The 21,020-nt window shown below is 37.3% G+C and overlaps 1 protein-coding gene across 1 annotated transcript in view; it reads right to left on the bottom strand.

Moving 5' to 3' along the window:
* The window catches only part of KIF27 (kinesin family member 27), a 74,203-nt gene that overhangs the window by 14,076 nt on the left and 39,107 nt on the right, over positions 1-21,020 (bottom strand). The window contains exons 9-13 of the mRNA XM_070431435.1: positions 18,201-18,406; positions 15,756-15,953; positions 8,134-8,247; positions 5,104-5,280; positions 1,920-2,135 (exon numbers count right to left, since the gene is read on the bottom strand). Coding sequence (XP_070287536.1) covers positions 1,920-2,135; positions 5,104-5,280; positions 8,134-8,247; positions 15,756-15,953; positions 18,201-18,406 — 911 coding nt within the window. The remainder of the gene's footprint in view (positions 1-1,919; positions 2,136-5,103; positions 5,281-8,133; positions 8,248-15,755; positions 15,954-18,200; positions 18,407-21,020) is intronic.

Genomic DNA, 21,020 nt, shown 5'->3' with positions numbered 1-21,020 from the left:
GCCTGCAACTGAGGTACGTGCCCTTGACAGGAATCAAACCCTGGAACCTTTGGTCCGCAGGCTGGCGCTCTATCGACTGAGCAAACCAGCTAGGGCTGGGCTCAGCTTATAACTTTTAATGGGAACACAAGAGCTGTATATAGCAGCAGCATCCTCCTTTGCTGAGCTACCAAGTTGAGCCTTTCTAGGTAAGAAATGTATAAATGTGTGTATATGTAGGAAGGAGGAGGGGAAAAGAACCGTGTGGAAGAAGGGTGTAGAGAAGCTCACACAACTAAATGGAACCCCACTGAATGCTGAAGGCTCATCACTCCCTCACACCAACCCAGAGTGGCTGCTACATTGGTAGCGTGCACACTCCTCTATTTTCACCACCAAACTTGACATGTCTTTAGTTACAGAATTCCACGTGAAGAAGAAACTTTCTTGATGGCAATAATGGACCATTTTACCTTACTGCAAACATAATTTGCTCATTCCGATCTCTATGCCTTATGTAACAGTGTTCTATCTATAAAATGGCCTTTTCTATATTGACCAGTGTAGTACATTATGTTTTTCATAATCCAGCTCGTTTCCAATCCACCAAGACTGTCCTAATAATCTTCCCTCACATGATCACTGCATTGCTTTGTATAAATAATGTAATAAGTATGGCTTATTTATGTTCTTCAGGGTTTAGAGTTTTCTTATCCTTCTCTTTTCTTCAGATAGAGTATGAATCTCTCAAGAGAAGCATAATGCTTTTTTTGTCTCTTCATTGGGCCCAGTAACAGTCTTGGGCAGGCAAGAATTCCTTAAATACTTATTTTTTTCTGTATTTGAGGCTCTCATACCTTCAAATTTATAAACTTGGACTCCAATTTAAACAGTCTTGTGAGGACAGCCAGAATCTGTGATCCTCTGCACAGCTACCTACATTGAGTGATAAAACAGCAGTAGAGGCTTATAATATCACATAGCCCTCAATAGACTTAGTTTTCAACACTTTTCATCAACTCAATGAGCAATAATCTAGTATCATGAAATCCTTTTTCCTCTTTCTTCTTAACCAGCTCCCTTTAACTTCCTCTCATACTTTCTCTAATATAAAACACTACAAGATTCAGCAAGGTGCATGTTTCCCAGCACTCACTTTCTCTTAGCAATTTTCTCTAGCTTTGGTAATGACAAGACATCACCAATAAATATTCACAGAGAAAATTCTGGCTCAAAAATGCATCGTTGTCTGATCAAGTAAGGTACAGGTACCACTGCCGACTGAGGTAAAATTGTGAAAAAAGACAAAGTCTGGGGCAATTTGAAAGCCAATGTATGAAATAACTTTTCATATTTAAAAAAATAAATAAAGGTGAGAGAAGTTATATGGTCCCTTAAATGAAAACTCTAACTAAAGGGTATTTTTATTAGGATTTGAATTTTATGCATCTATCTGGAAGGGACATGCTCCTGAACATTGGGCCTTTCTCAACCAAGGTAATAGAAAGAATTAATCCTTAATGCCTGGGCATCCATTGTATGTAATGAATTACCTAGTATCATTCAAGAAAGATGCAGAAGAGAACCAAGGTGCCTTCTTTGGAAGAAATGAGAAAAAAGAGTCCCTTCAACTCATTGTCTGTTTTGTGAGTTCAGATAAGAAACCTAGGTGAGAAGGGCCAGACTCAAGAAAAGTTAGTCTCCCAACCCCTGGCAATCCAGGAAGAAGCCACCCACGTTCATGGACCTCTACATAAGGACATGGCAGTCTCTAGTCAAGCATGGCTTGTGGTGCCAGGTAAACTCATTTCATCTGACAAAGTCTCAAGGAAACAAAGTTCACCAGATTTATCATTTTTTTATGTTTAAGTGACAGAGGGAGGAAATCATCCAAGTGGTCCATCATACAGCACTTCGAGTCTCAAAGAATACTGACTTACTTCAGGCGATAACACGCTACCATTTTTAAGTTTCTCTTCCACACTGTTTCTTCGTCTCTGTAGCTGATCTTTTTCTTTCTGGAGCGCTTGAACTTGTTCTGAAATCTTTATTTTCTCTTCAGCTGTGCTACTCTGGAGCTGCACATTCTTTTTGGACAACTCTTGGTCCAACAGGTTCAGGCGAGTTGATATTTTTAAACTATCTGTGCTTAAGGCCTAAAAAGATACAATCAGCAATAACCAAAAAAAGTTAGAAATCCAGATTGCATATAATTAGGAAAAACACAGAGAAAATTACTAAATGAATATTTTTTTAGGTTCTACATTATTTTCTCCCATAGATATTTTGGGGGGAGGGGGGGAGATATAGGAGGACTTCATTTTCTAAAATCTTAAGTTTAATGCCTTTTTTTTTAAATTAAAAATCAAACAATGAATATACTACCAAATACTGCTTGGCCACACTAGACCACACAGCATAGGTTTTAAGAGGCACTATTTTTCTTTTATTTTCTATATTGAGCTTTTCTTCTTTGGTTACATAGTAGAATTAATTACATTAAAATTTCCTAGAGTTTGAGATTTGGTTGGTTTATTATTTAAACATATAATTTGTTTTTATTCATTTCATTCTGGTTAAAAAATATGGCCAGTCAGATTTATGGAGATCTTAATTATGGACTAAGTTAATTTTTAAAATATTTTTTCATCAAAGTAATTATATGTTTACTAGAGGCCTGGTGTACAAAATTCATGCACGGGTAGGGTCCCTAGGCCTGGCCAGCGATCAGGGCCAATCAGGTTCCCCGCCTCCCTGCCTCCTCCTTCTCTCGCTCCCTCAGCACCCTGCTGCCACCACTAGTCACCCTCCATGTTCCACGCTACCCCTGGTGGTCAGCACACTTCATAGCGAGCTCCCAGTCTCCTGGTTGAACTCCCGAGGGAACACTTTGCATATTAGCCTTTTATATATAGATACTACCATAAGGTGTATAATTTTTTAAAAAGCCACCCTCTCACCTGAGTCCCATTCCCCAGAAACAATCATCTTCAATGTTTTAGCTATTTCTTCCAGTGTTTATGTCCATGTTTCTAAAGCATATTACCAATTTTAGATATTGTCTACTGACTGTCAGTTACGGAAGGTAAGGATTTAGCACTTTCATGCCTTCTATTTCCTTATATTTTAAAATTTTTTCTTGTTGATTTTTTTAGAGAAACATCGATTTGTTGTTCCACTTATTTATGCATTCATTGATTGATTTTTTTACAGCTTTTTATTGACTTTATTAATTTTTAAATATATATTTTTATTGATCTCAGAGAGGAAGGGAGAGGGAGAGATAGAAATATCAATAATGAGAGAGAATCATTGACCGGCTGCTTCCTGCATATCCCCTACTGGGGATCAAGCCCACAACTGGGCATGTGCCCTTGACCAGAATCAAACCCGGGACCTTTAAGTCCACAGGCCAAACCAGCTATGGCCATTGGTTGATTCTTGTATGTGCCCTGACTGGGGATCAAATCTGCAACCTTGGCAATGCTCTTTAACAACTGAGCTACGCAGCCAAGTTTCTTATAAGTATTCCTTAAATAGTGAAAAAAGATACTGCATAATATTTTTATGCCTTTTATTCAGAAAAGAACCAGTAATGTGACCATCTCAAGTTTTCCTTCTGTTTTAATATAATCTTCAAAGAATCAATTATGCTTTGATTGACTATGGGTTTCATTTATTTGTACTCTTTATTTATGTCAGCATGTGTTTGCTCCTAAATATTACATCTTGTTGAAATTATAAAATATCTGCTCTTTTCCCCCCTGTATCATACACTTATTTCCATAAAAAGATTTTTTTCCTTATTCCTTTTTTATTTTTTCTCTTTTGTGATACAGAACATATCATAGAGTTCCCAGGTTATTTTCTCCTATTTACTCATTTGATGTTTTAATTTGGTAATCCCCTTGCTCTTGTTATGTTATGAGGGACAGTTTTTAAAACTTCACACTGACAGCCAGTGTGAGCATGCTACCTGGATATAGCACCAGCAACTAGGATGGTTGGAGGGGATGCCCCTCCCCCTGTACCCATCAGCCTGGTGCTGATAGCTATTTCAAAATGTTTAGGGAACAGAGGACAAAGCATCCCTGTCTGCCTGTTATAATGAGGTGGAGAGGTTAAGAACATGCCACTGTCAACTCAGATCCTACTGATCTAGAGTTTGACTGAAGGACAAATCTAATAAAGAGGCAGGTCATTGATCCTCTCGGTTCATTAAGTCAATATATAGATTGACCTCGGACTCCAGGCCTGCTGGAGACAAAGTTTTGGGTGAGAAAGTCCTTTTCAAGTCCTTTTCAAGCTTCATTTTTAGATTCTGTTTTTGCTGTTGCTAATGTTGAAGATATACAAAGATTTATTTTAAAATGTATTTTATGGTCCTCTACTCCCTTCACAATCATTTTTTCAAAACTTGAAATTGAGGCAAACTCCTTCATAAAACTACTTTGACTGGCTCATAAAATCCAAGTCCTCTAGAAAAAACTTTTGTAAAGGTCCCCAAGTCTTTATAATTTGGAAAGTAAATAAATCTTCATTACATCAAATCTTCTTTTATAGAAACCCTGAAACCTCTAACTTTACATAGTAGTAATAGCTAGATCATTTTCAAGTCTATTTTTCCAGATTACTAATGTTCAGTATACAGCATCAAATAGTACAATTTATTTAGAAAATATCCACTAAAGTTAATAAGAGAGATCACCAGGGGAAATGGAGAGTTATTGCTTAATGGTTACAGAGTTTCTATTTGGGGTAATAAAAAGTTTTAGAAACAGACAGTAGTGATGGTTATACAACATTTTAAATGTAATTAGTACCACTGAATTGTAAATTTAAAAAAGGTCAACATGATAAATTTTACGTTATGTATATTTTACAATTTTAAAAATACAAATAAATAGTAATAAAAAATCATATTTGGCAGAACACTGAACTTTTTCCTTAAAAATTGAATAGATTTTAGTGAGGGCCATTAGATAAACAGTAATAAGCAAAATACACTGAATATCAGAATAGTTTTCTTCTGATTTCTGTCTTCACAATGGTTTACTTCTTAGAGAAAAAAAGCCTACTTTATATGACTTACAACCAGATGAAACAGCCTATTAAATAGAATACCTGACTAGATCTCAACTTCTTATTTTCCAGGTGCCTCTTCTCCTGTAACAGGGCCTCCTTCTTAGAAACGATGGCCTCCCGCTTCTTTAGGTCTTCTTCCAGCTCCTCTAATTCTTGGCGTTGCTTCAGAACTTTCTCTACTTCTTCATCTAACCATTTCTTTTGCTCATCCAATTTCTACATTAAAATTACAAAGAAATGTTATTTTTTTTCCTTCTGCCATAAAATGTATAAGGTAATATAACTTCAGATGGGCTGAAAGACCTTAAATGAACATGTGGAAATAACAAAATAGTGTTCCACTTAACATCTTGCTGTGTTGTTTAATAAGGAATTAAAACTTACTCTCCAAATATATTTGAGTCTGAGAATTTTTAGGCTGACCAAGAAAGGGGTGACAATTTCTTTACATATAGTAAGAGTTCGTTCTGAGAACAAGCTAGGAATCTTTTTCTCTGTTAAAGAGGTGCATACCTCCATCACAGCACTTACACTCCTGGTTCCCCAACTTGAGATTCTTGATTGAATAAGGGACTGTACTTTTCACCTTTGTATCCCCAAAACTTGACCCAGGACTGGCCTTCAATAAAATGTTAAATGAATGACTGAATGCCTGATTCAATCAACTAATTGATGAAGTGAATAAATGAATACACACAGTGGAAGACACTGATGATGGAGCATAGAAACCCACTCTGCACTGTATCCTGTCAACATCAAATAATTATTCAGTAAAATACAGTCAGAAAGATTTCCAAAGCAAGCATCTTAATACTCTCTTGAATTAAGGATACCCAGAAGCAAGAACAAACAAAAATATGAAGGGAATATGACTGTTCAAGATGAACTCTACTAAGCACTCATTTGTACTATGTGTTCATAGTAATGAAGCAATGCCAATTAACAACAAATAATAGATATAAAATCAATATAGTACTATTTTCCAGTTCTTTTCAAGCTTGATAAAAAGTGGTTCCTAGAAATCTACATTAAGACAATGAGATAGAAAATATGCATGAGAAAAAAAGAGCAAAGTGGCCACAGCAAAGTTGGTCTATAGCTATGAGTCAGTCTTCCATCCACACCTAAAGAGTATGGTCCTATAGCATTATCACATCAAACCACAATGAAGCCTAAAATAGCGCTACAATTTTAAGAAACAGAAAGGATATCCAGAGAAATATAGAAATACTTTATTTTTGTTATATCCAGCTATACCATAGAAAGTCCATATATGAGACCCTATGAAGTTTAGCAATTAAACATATTCTATAAACATTCCTTGACTATGAGTTGGGTTTGAAAGATGAACAATAGAGCTTTTTAAAGCTCCATTCCAACAGGAGAGAAACCAAAAAATTATTGGTGATAATAAATGCTAACTCCTAGGTACCATGTAAGCAAAAATGGAGAGGGATTGGCTTTGTCTGGAAACGGAAGAAAGGCAATGCCAGTCCTACAAAGTAGGTAATATTTTAGCTATGCTTTGAAGAATAGGTAGGAGTCTGCTAACATAATATAAGTTTTTTAAGGAAATAATAATAGATTTTTCTGCGTTTGATATAATAAGGGTTATGATTTAAGTAATTCACTGTATCTTTGTTTTCTGAAAACTTCTTGATTTGTTTTTTCTCTTTATAGCAAAAGTTCCTACCATACAGTTTTAATTTTAAATACTTTCTTCTTATACAGGGACTTTATATGAAGTCATTGTCCTATAATAAGCTCTCTGGATACTCATATTGATTAACTTATAATCTTGTCCTTGTTTAGAGTCAAATTCTGGAAAGTGTTTGTTTTACAACATTAAAAAACATGAAGTTTTGTGTGTATTTTTCTTAACCCAAAACAGTCAGTGCAAGCATAGTAATCTTTTTATTATTGTGCTTGCTTAAAATTTAGATCCTTAACATTTTGAAAAAGCAGATCTCACTATTCTGCATATTCCTACCTCTCCTCCTCCCCTCACACCCTTTCCACCCAGAAATGCTCTTTAACCAATTTCTAAAACATACTAGTAAAATAAATAACTGGGAATACAGTAAGTCCTCACTTAACATCATTGGTAGATTCTGCAATTTTCAGCAAAACTATGTATAATGGAACCAATTTTACTATAGGCTAATTTATATAAACAAATGTTAACTTCCCAAGGCATCTTACCAACATTACAATGAACAATGTTGAATAATATGATGTTATTCCAGGGCCTGCTGTATATTCATGAAATTTTACTATTAAAGTGTAAAATTCAGGAACAAAGAACAAATAAATTTTTTCAGAATCAAGATGATGTATATTCATTTGAGTGTAATTACAATTGTTTTTTGTTTTGAGAGTGAGATTTTATTTTTTCTTTATTGATTAAGGTATTACACATGTGTCCTTACCCCCACTTGATTGCCCCTCTACAAGTACAGTAATTTTCTGTAAGATTTTTAGAACTGCCATTTTGATTTCCATAAAATTAAAATTTTGTTTCTTTGAACTTTCATAGTAGTTTATGAATTTCATTTTTTAAATGTCGCATTAGTCCTGGTGATTTTGCTCAGTGGATAGAGCATTCCTGGCCCCCAGTTGGTGTGGATGCAGGAGGCAACCAATCAATGTGTATCTCTCACATAGGTGTTTCTCTCTCTCTCTTTCCCCCTCCTTTTTACTCTCTCTAAAAGTCAATGGAAAAAATATCCTCGGGTGAGAAATAAATAAGGCACTAAAACAAACAATAGCTTCTTAATATATTGTATATGGTGCATATAAAATGAATGAGGAGCTCTGATTTTTAGAAATACATATTTCCATGGGAATAAGTCAGTTTTGACATGGGAATAAATACATTCTGGTGAACATGGATTTCATGTTTACATTCCACATGAAATAAATTCATATCTGGATAAGAAAATAATTTTACCCTTAAGTTGCAAAATCTAGTGTTTGAAGATTTTACTCAGAGTTCACCATTTTTTACCTCCATTTAGACAATCATCAAATAGAAGAAAAACCAAAAAACACTAAATAGAATTGACAAACCTGGAGCTGGTCTATACTTCCAAACAAACCTTTTCTTCTTTCCATCTTAAATGCATCTAGGTCCTCAGTTTTCAGTTTCAGACCTTCTTCCAGTTCTGTTTTTAACTTTAGTTCCTACAGAAGACAGAAATCAGAAATACCTTATGGTTTTCAGAGTGGCCAATGATTACTATGAAAATAATGATTTGCTTTCTTAGTTGCAAAAAGAAAGTGAGTAGATGAGGTCGGGGCCATTTGAAAAGAAAATAACATTAGCCCCTCACTGAAGCAATAAAATCTTATAGCAAAAAAATCAGGCTTTACTAACAAAACTAAGGGGTGTGTGTGTGTGTGTGTGTGTGTGTGTGTGTGTGTGTGTTTCATTCTTTCCCAGTGTTACAAATTCGTGTAACAAGGATGAGTCTGAAAATTATAAATGTGCTTTTCTCTTGTGCCTTTCTGAACTCATTACCCTTAGTCCATTCAAGGCACCAATCTGTCATGGGGATATTAGGATTTATGACAATAGAAATATAAAAAGTAGTGGTCTATTTCTGGCATTCAAAAATCAGATTTTGCAGCCTGAGAATAGCCTTGCAAAAACAGATCATGGTCCTGTGAAGGGTATTTTCCAAATTCCTTTAGTTTCCATCCACATCTTAAGGGTCACATCAGAGAGGCCTGTTGCTCACAGTGCTCTCCAGGTTTAGAGAAGATGCCTCTGTCACCACTACAGCTCAGCAGGAATCAGGAAGGAGGTCATGAATCAAAGGGCTAGTCCACATACTAACTCCATGGTCCATGATAGAGAAGTACAGACATGGAGTGTGTTTAGAAATTTATAGCAATTTGATAGAATAATTTTATATCTGTTGAATCTAATAATTAAAAGATGGACTTTTATATTTTAATCTTTATTAAAATAGTTCATGTTTTTAAAAAGTATTGGGCTAGCCCTAGCTGGTTTGGCTCAGTGCATAGAGCATCAGTCTGTGGACTGAAGGGTCCGGGATTTGATTCTGGTCCAGGGTACATACCAAGGTTGCAGGCCCTGGCCCTGGTCAGGGAGTATGCTGGAGGCAACTAATTGATGTGTTTATCTCACATCAATATTTCTGTCTTTCCCTCTCTCTTCCACTCTCTCTAAAAATCAATGGAAAAATATCCTTATGTGAGGGTTAAAAATATAGATATATTGGGCTGTGATATATTAATAATAAAATAAAAATTGTACCTTTTCCACAGGTAATTTCAGAAGTACTGATATAAAGGAAGTAAAAAGGAAGTCTACCATTTTCCAGCCCTGGGAACAGCAGAAAGGAGAAAAGAGACAGTAAGAAAGATGTGTCTCCTGCCCTAGATGGTTTGGCTTAGTGGTTAGAGTGTCGGCCCACAGACTGATGGGTCTCAGGTTCGATTCCAGTCAAAGGCACATACCTCAGTTGCAGCCTCGATCCCTAGCCCTGGTCTGGGTGTGTGGGGGAGGCAACCAATCAATGTATCTCCCTCACATCAATGTTTCTCTCTTTCTATCTCTCCCCCTCCCTTCCACCCTCCCTAAAACCAATGGGGAAAAAAATACCCTCAAGTGAGGATTAACAACAACAACAAAAATGTGTGTCCCAATTTTCCTCTCTTAAGTTTTGGCTCAGAAAGGGGGTGTAAGTAAAGGTATCACTGAGGGTGGAGGGAGAGAGGATGTAGAGTGCAGAGGCTCCACTCCCACATGGGATTGCCCAGCCTTGCTGAAAGAGCAAAGGTACAGTCAGGAAAGAGACTAATCGAACCCCTTAGCCTCAGGTGGCAGGGACCCTGAGTTGGGAGCCAATGGGGGTCGGTTATCATGTAGAATTGACCTGCAAAATGAAGATGAGTATAGACCACAGGGTTATTAGCAGGCTAGGTGGAAGACCTAGTAGGCTCAATAGGGATTTATAATGCCACTAGGAAATGAGATGAAGTCAAAGCACCTCCATGCTCTAAGCTGAAAGCAAGATCAGACTATGAGTCATACCAGCCCTGAATTTCATCATCAGGGGCCAGCAGGGAAAGGTTGACAAGAGCAGATCCCAGTCAGTTACATCCATGGACCAAATGAAACTCAGGGGCCTAGTTCCTCCATAGGATGCAATAAAAAAGCTACATACCCAACCATCACATACATTGGATTCCATCTTAGGGAGAGAAGCACAGGGTGGAAGAGGCTAAGAGTCTAAATACTCGTATTCAAGAGAGCTGAGAATTATTTAAAGGAAATGTTTAATTTCAAAGAAAAGGTTTAAACAGACTGGACATTTGGTTAATTCTCATGTTTCCGGCAATTATCATGACATGGACTGGGCAGGAGCAGGGGGTATCATAAAGAACACAAGTCTGCTATAAACTAAGTAAATGTTCTCTGCATTATGAGTGAATTATACTTAATACCCATCAATTTTTCATGCTTCCTTATATCTAGTTCATAGTTATAGTTTGACTCCTATCATAGTCACAGTAACTTCAGGATCCTTAAGTAAAGGCACCTTATACTTGGAGCTAACTACTATTTCTGTCCTTCCACATACACTTTAAAAGAATACTGTAGTAGGTCCAATTCCTTCTGCATGTCGCAATAGACATGACTGCCTTTATTTTATATTGTAATCCCTGTTATTAAAATAACTGTCTGCCAGGCACTGTGCTAGCCTTTTTATATCTATTTAAGTACACTCCTTAATCCTCAGAATAATCCTATTGCCAAGGATTGTTATAAACTACATCTTATAGATGAGGAAAACGGTGCCTAAAGGAGTAAAAAGCCCAAGATCATACTATGGGCCCACAATTCCAGGAGTTCCCATATCTTTTCTTTATAGCTCATCCATGGACTTCAGTTTAGAACTGCTGCAGAAGTCATAGTATTCTCTGGAAGTGGCTTAGTTGAGTGGAAAATGGACAAAGAGGAGTGTTAGCTCCAAACAGAGGGCAAGATGGGCTTTAGGACTGTGAGCAGGTTTTCTGTTTGTGCATGAAGTAGTACAAACTTCAATATTTCCTTGGGGCACACTGTTCCTTTTTCTGGAATACTTATTCTCCCCCTTAAAGTGGGTCATTTCCCTAAAATGCAAAATATGGCTAAAGGAACAAAATTGTCCTACACAACAACATAAAAAGCTTAAGTTACAGATAGAATTACACTTCAGCATTCTATGCACTCTGACCAATAGTTTTTTCTTTTACCTAAGCATAGATTTTGAGAGTTTTGTGTCTTGTTGGTTTAGCCATGGCCTATGAGGGATTGAGAAGCTGAGACGGAAAGACCGTAAGACTGACAAGCAGGCCTGATCCTTACATTGGAGGAAGGACTGTAACAAAGAGACTAGGTTACTGAGAGTAGAAATGAGAACTGAACAGATTCAAGATATTTAAAAGATATAATCTACAGGACTTAGTGATTCATTGGATATGGGTGATAAAGAAGAGAACAGAATCAAGGATGACTATCAAATTTCTAGCTTACCCAACTAAACAGATTGAGATATCATGTAAAGCACATTAGAGAAAACTATTTTCTCCTCCATGAAGGAAGCAGGGAGTGGGGACAGTAAGAAGATTATTAAGGCCTGGCTGGTTTGGCTCATTGGATAGAGCTTCGGCCTGCGGACTCAAGGATCCCAGGTTCGATTCCGGTCAAGGGCATGTACCTGGGTTGCGGGTACACCCCCAGTAGGGGATGTGTAGGAGGCAGCTGATCGATGCTTCTCTCTCATCGATGTTTCTTTTTTTTAAATATATTTCTTTATTGATTTTAGAGAGGAAGGGAGAAGGAGAGAGAGATAGAAACATCAATGATGAGAGAGAATCATTGATCGGCTGCCTCCTGCACACCCCCCACTGGGGATTGAGCCCGCAACCCAGGTATGTGCCCTTGGCCAGAATCGAACCCGGGACCCCCCAGTCCGCAGGCTGATGCTCTATCCACTGAGCCAAGCGACTAGGGCATCTCATCGATGTTTCTAACTCTCTATCCCTCTCCCTTTCTCTCTGTAAAAAATCAATAAAATATATTTTTTAAAAAAAGATTATTAAGGAAGATCATAAATTTATCTATAGGATAACCTAATGAAACTATCAATTGTCAGATATGAATCTAGGGCTCAAAGAGCAAATCTGGGATCACGGATTAAATCTGGGAGTTGTCACAGTTTAACTGCAGCCATGGAAAAAATTAGGTCACCCAGGATAGAATATAGAAGATGAGGGCACATGCTAGAGCCTTGAAGAATTCCCATATGTAAAGGTCTGATAGTGTAGGATGAGCTAGTCAAGACAGACAATAAGCAATCAATCAAAAAGAGAAAAAACAAGGAGAGAATAATTTCACCAAGGCAAAGAGGGAAATATTTCAAGATGGAGGGAGTAGTGAACTGTGCTAGATGCAAGTGAGGTGGTGTTACCCTTTGTACGTAAGTGTCTATAGATTCAAGCAAGATAAAGGCATCGTTGGATGTGTGGCAGTTAACTGGTTAAGACAAGGACTTTAGAGACAAAGAGCACTAGTAAACTGAGAGTTTTGAACTGAATGTTAGAGCTGGGAGCCAAAAGCCAGACTAGAGAGGATAAGAGAATGAATGGAAGCAGAGAAAACAGAAACAGATACAGTAAACTTTTCCAACAAGTTTGGTTATAAAGAAAAAGAGAGTAGTATAAGACAGAAGGATAATTTTAGGATGAATAAAATCTAAGGTATTTAAAGAAGGATTCTAGAAGAAAAGGAAAAGTTGGAAATATAGAAGAATTAAATATGTTAAAGCACATAAGTGCTTAGCATAGATTAACTGAGGATACTCAATAAATGTTAACTACTGCCATAATAATAATTACCATTATGATTAAGAATGAGTAACTCAAATAAATTAAGAAAATTCCATTTATAATATCATCAAAAAGAATAAATATCTGGGAATAAATTTAACCAGGGAAATAAAAAACTACTACACTGAAAATTATAAAACCTTGCCGAAAGAAATTAAAGACCTAAATAAATGCTCATGGATAGGAAGACATTATATTGTCATATTAATACTACACTAAGAGATCTACAGATTCAAAGCAATCCATATCAAAATTCCAATGGCTTTTTTGCAGAAATGGAAAAGTTGATCCTTAAATTCATACTGAATTGCAAGAGGCCTCAAATAGCAAAAACAATGTTGAAAAGAAAGAATAAAGAAAATAACTTACTACCCAATTTCAAAATACTGCAAAGCCACAGTGATCTGGCATAAGGACAGATATATACAAACAACAGAATTGAGAGTTTAGAAGTAAATCCATAAATTTATAGCCAATTGATTTTTGACCAGGGTATAAAGTCCATTCAATGGGGCAAGAACAGTTTCTTCCACAGATGGTTCTAGGACAACTGGATTTCCACATGCAAAAGAGTAAAGTTGGACTTCTATTTCACACCATATACAAAAATTAACTAAATATAGATCAACGACCTATTAACTATAAGAGCTAAAGCCATAAAATTATTTTAAAAACCCACAGGGGTAAGTCTTCACAATCTTAGATTTGGCAATGGATTGTTAGATATGACACCAAAAGTACAAGTTACAAAAGAAAAAATAAATTGGATTTCATAAAAATTAAAAACGTTGCTGCATTAATGAGTATTACCAAGAAAGTTTAAAGACAACCTACGGAATGGGATAAATATTGGAAGTCATATATCTGATAGAGTTTAATGTCTAGACTATATAAAGAACTCCTACAACTCAACAACAAAAGATAAACAATCCAATTAAAAAGTAGACAAAGTCTCCTTCCATCACCATTTATTTCCTCTTTACCTTTTCCTACCTCCCTTTACCCCCTTCCCTTCTTGTAATCACCATGCTGTTGTCTGTGTCTGAGGAGCTGTTGTTTTGTTTTTTGTTTTTTGGGGTTTTTCTGCTTAATCCCTTCACCCTTTTCACCCTAATTTTATTAACCAATGTCACCCCAATAAATTCAATTAAAAATTAAAATAAAAACTGGTTGGAATAGGAACCAAAAAAAGTAGACAAAGAACCTGAATAGACATTTCTCCAAAGAAGATATACAAATGGCCAATAAGCACATGAAAAAATGCTAAACATCATTAGTCATTTGGGAAGTGCAAATAAAAACCACAATGAAATATCACTTCACACATACTTGGATGTCTACAACAAACACACACACAGAAAACAACAAGTGTTAGCGAAGATGTGGAGAAATTAGAACCTTTGTACATTCTGGCAAGAATGTAAACTAATGCTGCCTCTATTGAAAACAGTTAGTGCTTCCTCAAAAAATGTAAATATGGAATTAACATATGACACTGCAATTCTACTCTTAGGTATTTCACTTCCAAAGAAATTGAAAGCAGGGACTTAATTACTTATATGCCAGTGTTTATCGCAGCATTACTCACAATAGCCAAAGGTGAAAACAACCCAACGTCTAACAACAAATGAATGGAAAAATAAAATGTGGTATATGCATACAATGGAATATTACTCAGCCTTAAAAAGGAATGAGGTTCTGATATATGCTACGATGTGGATAAACCTTGAAAATATGCTAAAAGTTTTGGAAATAGATGGTGATGGTTGCACAACATTGTGAATATAATTAATGCCACTGAACTGTACAATTAAACATGTTTAAAATGATATATCTTTTACCACAACTTATAAAATTAATTGTAATATACCAAGTCCTTTTAAACTGTCTACTTTAAATGGGTGAATTGTATGGTATGTGAAGTATATCTCAATAAAAAAAAGTCAGTAGCTTGGCTTAAATGCTTTTTAAGTTCACTTCCATCACTAAATTCTATTATTTTTTTAAGGTCTGAGAATGGATTATATTCCAAAATTAAATATCTAGGAAATCTCCAATTATGTTATAAGCTTTGGGTTTGGCTTAACATTTCAAGAGAAGAGACTACTATGTAGTGCTAGATAAGTGTTTGTTATGTTATTATGATGGTGATCATCCTCCTCTTTCTTTGAAAGAGTCCTGTGAGGCAAGTATGATTAAGGCTATTATCGATATGAATAAACAGACTCAGAGAGGGTAAGTGATTTTCTCAATAAATGATCCAGCTAGGAACTGAGAGAGCTGGGATTTAAACCTATGCTAGCCTGGCTCCAGAGCCCAGGCTGACACTACACCACTAGTTCCTCCCCATCCCAATCGACTCTATAGAACTGCTGGACGTAGTACAGGTTTGATCACTCTTCTGCTACTATGAGTGGAATGGTACCATTTTACCTTGTACTTTTTCCCATGCCACCACATGCACAATGCATTTCAAAGCACTTTGAAAATGGGAAATCCTATTCAAATGTCAGATGTTATTTAGAAAGTTGGCTTTTTATGTTTTTGACAGTCGCAACTACAGTTAAGAAACTGTATCACTGAACTTTCTTTTGTGAAGTCAAAGCCTTCAAGACAGTACTCAGAATTCAATAAATAGGCTTTACTATGTAGATGAACAAAGCTTTAAAGAGAATGAGGACAGCAGCCAAGGAGAGGCCAAGATGAGATACCTCACAAGTAAAATCAAGACCTTGGCTTCCTCAGCTCTGAGCCATTTCATATTTAGCAGGAAAGTATGACAATATTACTTTGATTTTTTGTTGATCCCGCTGAATTTCTGTATCCAGTTGCTTCCTTTTTTCATTTTCTTCTCGAAGTCTCTTTTGCAGCTGTACCTTTTGATATTTCATGTGATCTATACTCTGCTCTAATTCATTAGCACGTTTCTCATTTTGGATTGAAAGTGATGCCAACTTCTTACTATTTTGTTGCTTCTTCTGTAAGACCTAGGATCATATGGAATATTTCAAAATGAAAAATTACATCTCTCATGAACTTCAAATAAACTTAAAACTTTTCATTCAATGGCAAGGATAGGCATTTTGCCTAGATATATTTTTTTTTTATAAATTCACAATTGTTTTTTACATTTTTATTTTTACAATTTGGAAACCACCATAATTTTCACTAGCTATACATAAAGGATGATGAGGCTTCCTGGTGCCCACACCCAAACAAAACAAAATTAATCTCTTTGCTTTTTATTAATGAGTACTAGAGGCCTGATGCACAAAATTCGTGCACAGGGGGCGGGGAGGGGAGGGGTCCCCAGCCCGGACCGCACACTCTCCAATCTGGGATCCCTCTCGCAATCTGGAACCACTGGCTCCTAACTGCTCACCTGCGTGCCTGCCTGATGCCCCTAACTGCTCCCCTGCTGGCCTGATGGTCCTAACTGCTCTCCCTTGCCAGCCTGATCCCCCTAACTGCCTTCCCATGCTGGCCTGATCGCCCTAACTGCCTAACTGCTCCACCCTGCCGGCCTGATTCCCCCAAGTGCCCTCCCCTGCTGGCCTGATCACCCCAACTGCCTAACTGCTCTCCCCTGCAAGCCTGATCCCCCTAACTGCCTATCTCCTCTCCCCTCCTGGCCTGATCACCCTAACTGCCTATCTACGCTCCCCTTCTTGCCTGATCTCCCTAACTGCCTATCTGCTCTCCCTTCCACTCCACATGCAGACATGCTGAGAACCCCGGCGCAGGCGTGCTGAGAGCTCTCCTCCGCAGCCCCGCCCCCATCTGATTGGTTGTTATGTGATGGTGTCCCAGACAATTTGCATATTCATCTATTACTAGTATAGGTTGTAATTTAAAAATATTACATGTACATGGAAAAATTAAAATAATACAAAACTGAACTTATATTTAATTTTGAGAGTAATTGCAAAACTGCAGCAAAATGATGCTACTAGCATTTTAATGTCTTTTCCACATCACTATAAGTACTGAAAATCTTATTTAAAAGTGAGATAGGGCCCAGCCGGTGTTGCTCAGTGGTTGAGCATCAACCTATGCACCAAGAGGTTATTGGTTCAATTCCCAGTCAAGCCACATGCCCAGGTTGTGGGCTTGATCCCCCATAGGGGGCGTGCAGGAGGCAACCAGTCAATGTTTCTCTCTCACAGTAATGTTTCTCTCACTCTCACTTCCTCTAAGACATTTTTTTAAAACATTTTTTTAAGTGAGAAAGGATATCCCTATCTTTTGCATTTATTCCACAGATGCTTAAAAGTGTACCAGTTAGCATCAAAATATTAATGCAGCATATAGCTATATATATATATTTAATAACAAAGAATATAAATTTCAGGGTTTTTAATTTAAAAATTTTGTTTTATGAATTGAAATAACTTCATTATACAAAAACAAAACAAAAAAGTAGCATTTCAATATTTAAAATGGAACGTTAGAATACTGAAAGATGGTATTGTCATAACTATGTGACCCTGAAATAGTTATTTCACCTTTCTAAATCTCAGATTGATCATTTATAAAAGAGGGTAAAAAATACCCACTTCAATGGATTAAATCATGATTAAGTAATGCATACAAAACACCCAGTATGTATATGGAACCTTGTAGACACTTAACAACTGGTAATTATCATGCTCCTCCTAACCCCCTCCACCATCCTCATCATCTTCCTCATCCCCTCCTCCAACAGTTGTGCATAGATATATCAAAGGCACAAAAAATTTTAAAACTGCATGTCCTTCCAAAAATGACATTATTTCCATGATTATCTTTATTTCTTACCTTATGGTTTTTTAGAAAAGATTAAAATAATGTACTTCTTGAATGCAGAAATATATTACCCAGATCAAAATTATGTAAACCTACCAGCGCTCTGGAAAAGCTGCATTCCAGTTTTTCTTGCTGAGTCCTAGCCCTAACCGGTTTGGCTCAGTAGATAGAGCGTTGGCCTGTGGACTGAAGGGTCTTAGGTTCGATTCCAGTCAAGGGCATGTACCTTGGTTGCAGGCACATTCCCAGTAGGAAGTGTGCAGGAGGCAGCTGATTGATGTTTCTCTCTCATCGATGTTTCTCTCTATCTCTCTCCCTTCCTCTCTGTAAAAAATCAATAAAATATATTTTTTTTAAAAACTGAGTCCTATTTCTTTCCTAACTAGGTACAAGAATCCTCAAAAGCAAAAAGCTTTAAATAGGTTTTCTCAATTACATTTTAAAATTACCTGGATTTTCAGCTTTGCGGCATCCATCTTTTTACGGAACTCCCTCTGTAATTTTACTTTCAAAGCAACATCAGACAGATCTTTGTTTTCCAGTTCCTGTAGCTGCTTTTCTGTCTCAATTAATTCCACTTTTGCCTGTTCTGCTTCGTGGGCAAGTTTTGTTACTTTCAGAGAATACTGTTTGCTTACAGACTTGGCATGATTACCTTCACCAAAATAATAATAATTATTATAATATGTTTTTTTAAAAAACTAAGTAAAACATCAAAAACATAAAAATGCTCTATTCTTTTTTTTTTTAAATCCTCACCCAAGAATATTTTTTCCATTGCTTTTTAGAGAGAGTGGAACGGAGAGGGAGAGACAGAGAGAAACACTGGTGTGAGAGACACACATTGATTGGTAGCCTCCCACATACTCTCACCAGGGCCCAGGGAGCCTGCAACAGAGGTATGTGCCCTTGACCAGAATCTAACTTGGGACCCTTCAGTCCCAACACTCTATCCACTGGCCAAACCAGGTGGGGCAAAAAAAGCTCTACTTTCAAAATGCCAGCTGTCAGGGCACATGCCCAACTTGCGGGCTCGACCCCCTGTGTGAGGCATGCGGGAGGCAGCCAATCAATGATCCTCTCTCATCACTGATGTTTCTATCACTCAGTGCTTTTCTTATGAATATTTAGAACACAGAGAAAAACAGAGTAAGGTATTTCTATATCTCTTTTCATTCTAAGCTCAGCTACTAAACCTAAAAACTTGGTTTTGAATAGTCAACTGTCCCTAAACTAGATTAGCAAACTCATGGCAGTGGGAAATAAGAGCCCAGAGGTCATGGCATGAATAACTGCCAGGGAGAGTTTCACACACTATTATACTGAAAATCTCTTAATATTTTCATGAAAAGGAGTTCTTGAACTAAATGCACTGGCTCTGCAACTCTGTGATAATCTGACTAACTTTAAAATACATACGACTACTATATTTTAATGAATCTAAGGCCCCATAGAGTGTTCAACAACACCTTATTTTATGAACTAAGAAAAAAGGTACAGTGCCAATGAACCAATGACATGATAATATGTTAAGATGCCAATGATTATAACATACATCCTGATTTTAGAGATATTAAAATGTGAAAAATGTGTATTAGAATTGATAAAATACAGTAGAGTCACTGTTATTGTTGTCTGAAGTAGTTGCTATTCAGGAGAAATCTTCATTGAGGCACCTTTGAAAAGTAAGCACACACTGACCCTCTTGCTAGTCACCATCTCTGAGGGTCCTTTGGAAAGCTCCAAAATGTCCGTGGTTATAATGAGTAAGAAGAGGACCTTCTCTGTGTAAGGTCAGGTATCCTCTATATCAGTGGTTCTCAACCTTCCTAATGCAGCGACCCTTTAATACAGTTCCTCATGTTGTGGTGACCCCCAACCATAAAATTATTTTTGTTGCTACTTCATAACTGTAATTTTGCTACTGTTATGAATCGTAATGTAAATATCTGATATGCAGGATGTATTTCCATTGTTACAAATTGAACATAATTAAAGCATAGTGATTAATCACAGAAACAATATGTAATTATGTGTTTTCCGATGGTCTTAGGCGACCCCCGTGAAAGGGTCGTTCGACCCCCAAAGCGGTCGCTACCCACAGGTTGAGAACCGCTGGCTCTATATGAAGGCATCCAGGATGGGATACCCCATGGTGGGATAACCAGAAGGGTAAATATCCTCAACTTCCACAGGCAGTACCCTGAAATCTTGGGGACGGAAAAGCTATTTAAACCCCTATATCAGTTCTTGGATACTCCTAAGAGAGTTCTACTGGCAGTGATCCTGCCTGTGAGGAAGGAAGATGGTCAAACTCAATTAGACATTGGGAGACTGGAGCCGGGGTGATGCACAGCACACAGGTCGCCAGGAATAAGGAAGGAAATGCTTTGGGACAGGAGCAGGGTGAGGCGGTTTAGAAAGGAGGACCGTCAGCCAGAAAGCAAGTTTGCAGGAAAGAGGAGGAAAGTAGGAAAACAGGAAGAGGAGTTGGGTGTGAGTATAGCCTGGGGCTTGAAGAAAAGGAGGATAATATTTCCTTCAGTTCCCCTAAATGTGACCGGAGTTGTTTTTCATTGGAATTGGGGAAAAGAAACGCTAGTGTCTCTTATTCCTCTAATTCTTAACTGAATTTCAAAGTAGTCAAGGCTCATACCTTGAGTATATTTGGGGGAGGGGAGGGTGCAAAAAGCCTAATGTAGGTGAGGGTAAGGAGAAGGTGTGGCACATACATCCAACCTGGCAGAAATTTGAGACTAAAAGTAAGAAGTAAAAGCTTGGCTCGCTCAAGAGAACAGCTTTCAAGAATAACTCCTTAATTAGAAAACTGTGGTACATCTACACAATGGAATACTATGCTGCTGTAAAAAAGAAGGAACTCTTACCATTTGCAACAGCATGGATGGAGCTGGAGAGCATTATGCTAAGTGAAATAAGCCAGTCAATGAAGGAAAAATGCCACATGATCTCACTCATTCATGGATAATAGAGTCCATTATAAACTTTTGAACAATAATAGATACAGAGGCAGAGTTGCCTCGAACAGACTGTTAAACAACAGCAGGAAGGCCGGGGAGGGTGGGGGGGCTAGAGTGGGGGGTAAGAGATCAACCAAAGGACTTGTATGCATGCATATAAGCATACCAATGGACATAAGACACTGGGGGGTAGGGGAGGCCAGGGGATTGTCAAAGGCGGGGGGGAAAAAAAGGAGACATATGTAATACTCTTTGTAATAATTTAAGCAATAAAAAAAAATTATAAAAAAA

Source organism: Myotis yumanensis, unplaced genomic scaffold, assembly GCF_028538775.1.
Source record: "Myotis yumanensis isolate MYYU_CA2020_CCGP unplaced genomic scaffold, mMyoYum1.0.hap1 SCAF_12, whole genome shotgun sequence".
NCBI classification, from domain to species: Eukaryota; Metazoa; Chordata; class Mammalia; order Chiroptera; family Vespertilionidae; genus Myotis; species Myotis yumanensis.
This window is presented reverse-complemented; position numbering and strand designations above follow the sequence as displayed.